This window comes from Macrobrachium nipponense, chromosome 44 (genome assembly GCF_015104395.2).
Source record: "Macrobrachium nipponense isolate FS-2020 chromosome 44, ASM1510439v2, whole genome shotgun sequence".
NCBI lineage: Eukaryota > Metazoa > Arthropoda > Malacostraca > Decapoda > Palaemonidae > Macrobrachium > Macrobrachium nipponense.
This window is the reverse complement of record NC_087221.1, coordinates 26,102,500-26,107,653: the sequence shown is the minus strand read 5'-3', so window position 1 is coordinate 26,107,653 and position 5,154 is coordinate 26,102,500. Positions and strand designations below refer to the sequence as shown.

At 39.5% G+C, this 5,154-nt stretch overlaps 1 protein-coding gene across 1 annotated transcript; it reads right to left on the bottom strand.

Moving 5' to 3' along the window:
• Positions 1 to 725: 725 nt before the first annotated feature.
• On the bottom strand, positions 726 to 4,098 carry LOC135204116 (ras-related and estrogen-regulated growth inhibitor-like protein). Its single transcript, XM_064234119.1, has 3 exons — positions 3,594 to 4,098; positions 2,813 to 2,994; positions 726 to 2,333 (listed from the first exon to the last, which is right to left on the bottom strand). The coding sequence occupies exons 1-3, from the start codon at positions 3,727 to 3,729 to the stop codon at positions 1,896 to 1,898; spliced, it is 756 nt and encodes a 251-aa protein (XP_064090189.1). The 5' UTR covers positions 3,730 to 4,098; the 3' UTR covers positions 726 to 1,895.
• Positions 4,099 to 5,154: the final 1,056 nt, after the last annotated feature.

Below are 5,154 nucleotides of genomic sequence, written 5' to 3'. Positions count from 1 at the left end.
CTTAAGAAATCATCATGATTTTGTTTTTAAACTAAAATTTTTTTAAATACTTATTTATCAATACTTGACTATGGTTCCTTAGCATAAGGCTCATTTACGAGAAGATAAAATCATTTTAACGCTGTCCATACCCCTACGTACTTCTTTAAGCTGATAAGAGAGGTCTGTGTTCAATTACTAAAATCTTTCTTGTAAGCAAGAGAGGTCTGTCTGAGAGTGTGTGGTTTGTAATTAGGGACAAGAGAGACTTGGCTGTCTGCAAGTGCCAATGGGGCTTGGCACTGTCGAATAGATTCTCTGTCGATGACTTTGTTTATCTGGATATTCGTTTTGGCACCGTCTCTTCTTAGGTTAACATTGTTCACATTAATCCAAGTCATCTGGGTTGTTTGTTGTCCTTATATCTATTTTATATGCTCATCATTCAGTGATGTAGTTAATCATTTATTTATTGCTTTGTTTGTTTTCCTTGATCTTTTGAGCATCATTTCTGATTTTTGTTGGTTATTTTTATTCATGCTTTAAATTTTTTCCCTTCACTTTTTTAATCTTTGTTAGGATTTGTGTATGAAGGCTTTTGAAAATCCCTATCAGGCATTTTTATCAGCCTGTATAGGATTTTATATCTCCATAGTTGCATGGAGAAATATATTGCATGAAAATAATTAAAAATGCATTTAAGAAAATCATTCAAAAAATACAAAGGACGCATAAAACACAAGGAGATAACTGTATTCTTTTTATTAAAAGATATAGAAACTTCTGTAATATACTGTACAAAAAAAGAATTTTATTCATATCACAGTTATGAGTGTATAGCTTATGAAATAAATGACAACATTGAATCTTTGGCTTAGGTTATAGATGAGTGATGAGGAGAAGAATGGGAAGGACAGACGAATTGCAAATGAATATGAGAAAGATGAAGAATAAGAGGAAGATAAAACTCTTCCCTTCGTTGATAATGATATTTCCCAAAGGAAGGTGAAATAAGAAGATTGAATTCTTCCCTCTTCTTCGTGATGATGTTTCTTGACGGGAAGAACACAGCTTTCCATACTTATGGGTTGATCATCCCCTTTCTCCTTGATGTTACTTTATGAGAGGAGGCAGTTCTTCCCTCTCCTGGTGGGGAAGAACAAGGCCTCCACTTTTCCTGGTGGGGCTGCTTAATATGGAACCATTAACTCTTCCCACAATGTGAAATGAAGCTTCCCGCTCTGGAACATGCCATCGGGGAAGATGATGATGATGATGAATGGTGATGATTGATAATGATGATGAAGATAATGGTAATCTTCCCACCAGGGAAGACCGATGATATCGCAGGTGAGTGGCGGAATGTACGAAGTATCGACTAATGATATGATGAGCAAATATGACAGCAGGTATAATCGACGGATTGACAAGAGAGGAAAGACAGCGACGAATGATAATACACTGAGGACTCTTTAGGGGGGCCGGGAGAATCATCATTTAATTTCCCCATGGGATATTCAGAATGAGCAGCGGGATATAGGCCTAGGATGCGTTCTCGATGAGCAGCTATATGTATATATATGCAGGCCTCGGCAACAACCGTTCCTTGAAGTCTAACGCATAATCTCTTCTTGGGCTTCTCATATTCGACTCCTTATCCTCTTCTTTTCCTCACATGATTCTCAGCTTTTCATTCTCGACCTTATTTTTTTCCTCCGAAGTGTTTCAACAAATCGCGTAAATAAGTTATATAAATATCAAAGCCTTTCTATTCACAGCTTCTGAGTAAAATGACTTAGAATTATGTACATGAGATGATGACTCTGGAAGGCATTTTGAGTGCTTTCGTCTTTCGTATATTATTTTGAAGGACTTGTAGTAGTAGTAGTAGTATCTTGAGGGTGATCCGTCGTCCCTTAAACGGCCGTATGAGGCGAGCAGGGCAAAGAATGCGCCGGCCTAAGGCAGGGCCGACAGAGCTGCCTCATGGGCCCCTGGAGCTTGCTCTTCTCCTCCTTATCCAAAATGATGAGGTGGGTGGTGGGGATGGGCGGTGGAGAGTTCCTCCCGATTAGGGACCCCAGCATCTTGGTGACGGAGATCTTTCTGAGCTTGGGGGAGCCGCCGTTCTGAGTGTTGTTGGCGTTTCTCTGGGCCTTCACCTCCTTCAGGAAGCCGTCGAGGACCTCCGACACGGGCGTGCCGCTCTCCGCCGTAGAGACTTCGGAGAAGCGGGCGGCGTGGGTGAGGGCGAGCGATCTGGCCTCCACCTCCTCCACCTCGCGCAGGTGGCTGAGGTCGCTTTTGTTACCCAGCATCAGGACGCACGCTGAGGGTTTTCTGGCCGTCAATTCCTGAGGAAGAAGAAAAAGAAATGGTTAGTCATCGAAGCATTTGGCTTTGAAGAACACACAAACAGAGTTTAGTTCCCCCTACGAATTATTGATGAGTTTAGTTATGAATTATTAATGAGCTTAGCTATCTGCAGTACCTAAATCACCTCAAGTCTTATGAATTATTAATGAATTTCGACTTAAATCAAACTAGTGAGAAAAGACATTTATACGGAATAGCAAAAATAATACTTCTGGCCACTAGTATTTTGATGTGTTTACGAAATATTAACTACTGAAGTAAATTGCAGTTATATTGAAGAAATGCAATAAAGCTGGAACCGTATATGAATTTACACACACACACATCATACGTCCACATGGGTACTACGTTAATAGGCAATCGTAGAATATATAAGACATTCTTCTCTCTCTCTCTCTCTCTCTCTCTCTCTCTCCTCTCTCTCTCTCTACACAACAAGATCGACCAGATAGCTTACCTCTAGAGCATTCGCGGCCCATTTGTAAGACTTCTTGTCCGAAACTGAGTAGACAACAACGAAGGCCTCTGCCCAGTGAAGGTGGGCATCAGAAGACTCGTCATTAGCCTTTGCAGATGTGTCCATTATCTCGACCGGTTGGCTGGAGCCGTCCACTTGGAGGACGCATTTGTACAGCAAGTCTGGAAAGATGGAGAAATTGATGGTTAGTGACATGTTCATTAGGTTCTGCTATTTGTATTTTCTAAGATTTTTTTTAACTTAAAGGAAATGTATTTTATTATTTTTTTTTTTACTGGAAGGAATTGTCTTATTCTGCTGGAAAAGCTTTAAATGTTTGTTTGTTTTTGTCATTCTGATACTTTGGAGTTTCATAGAAATTAGTTTTTTAAAAATTGATTATTTTCTGTCTTTTGTTTGGAATGAAGAGAAAAATAGGTAAATAGAAGATGGTTTCAAGGCGAAAATATTCGATATTAGTGTGGTATGTGCGGCAGACTTTGAATTAACAGAAAATTATTATTTTATACGAACAGTTAGGTAAATTATTTTATACGAAGTTAGGTAAATAGTAAGATGGAAGCACATTTATGTGCAGAGGACTTTCGTACAAGAAAGTAATCAATTGAACAGTTTATTTGTAACGACTTAGTTTCAGGGAAAATACTTAGTATTTTTCTTAAATACAAGTTATAGTCTGCATAATGAACTTTGACCTGTATGTTTGTATAAATATCTTCTTTTCGCCTAGAACCCCAAAGAGCACATAGTAGCTCCTCACCTGTGTCTGATCTGTATTCTCCGATGAATCTTTTGGTGAGGTAACGGACGGTAAGTGCCGACTTTCCCACCTCCCCGGCACCGACGACGGCCACCCTGAGTGGGCCGTTTTGACAAGGGTTCCTATCGTCTTTCATTCTCACTGAGAGGCAACTTTCCTTCGTCACCAATTCACTGCTAGACACTGTGGTTTTCTTGTTCACAGAGCGCTTGATGTAATCCTTCAGGTCCTCTAAAATCCAGAGGGGAATGCAGCTGAAAGGGTGATTCCCGTTTGGCGCAATCTTGAAGGATTTCTACGGAATGGTGGTCGCGCTAGTGGTCGGAACCTTACGAAGAGGTTCCTGGGCGCTGGCGGCGGAGAGTAATATCCAAACACACACGTGAAAGCGTCACGAAAGGATGGCGTGAGTATCCGAGTGACAGAGGAAGAAGAACAACTTGGATTCTCTTCCGGGAGAGCACTGAGAGAGTATCTCGTATCACCAGAGTGAGGGCGTGAACTGGTCGGAGAGCCGTGCTCCGGGTTGTATTTATACCCGCTGCTTGCCGCCTCCCGCACGCTCGTCGTCATGGCAACCGCTCATGTGCTTCAGGGGGCGGCTTTCCATCAGCCTTGTTTGTGTGTGCGTTTGTGTGTGTGTACGTCTCTTATCATGGAGACTAGGATATTACGACGTGGAGGCAGGGAGAGGTGCAGATAAATAAGGGGAATAGCAACGAAGACAAATAAAAAATGCTAGAAGAATAACAAGAGAAAGATGGTGTAGTACACATCATCAAATAAAAGCTCTATTTTGTTATTTTCTCATAAACGTTTCACTCATTTAATGGCAAACAAAAGTCTTTGGAGGATCAGTGTTAGATCATCAAGAAAAAAAAATGGACTTGGATGTATCCAATCTTCATGTTTTACATCAAAATCAGAAACATGCAAACAGATAGGCGAGGCTTGAAGACAGTTGCTTAAAGGTGTTCTGTCTAAAAAGAGGAAAATATTCTATCTTCCCGTTTCCTGAGTTGAGGTACAAAGGCTAACGACAAATGACGAAATAACGGAGATGTCTCTGTAAATTTCATAGAAGGAAATTATTTTAAATTAGAAATAACTTGAAACGAAATAAAAAAAAAAAAAACTCGGTTGTAGAGAACGACGGAATTCATAATTGTTTGTCCTTATTGATAACACAGCCTGTTCAAAAGTCAAAGAAGCTCTAGTCTGGTAAAAGAATATATGAACAAGAAGAAAATTAGTGAGGAAAATTTTGTATATAAAAAAAATATTGATTACGATTCTAATAAACCGAGGTTATCCGAATCTCTCTCTCTCTCTCTCTCTCTCTCTCTCTCTCTCTCTCTCTCTCTCTCTCTCTGCCCTGACTGTATTATGAGATTTATTGATGTTCTGTCTCTCTACCTATGCACTAAACACACACACACACACACACACACACACACACACATATATATATATATATATATATATATATATATATATATATATATATATATATATATATATATATATATATGATATATATATATCTATATTATATATTATA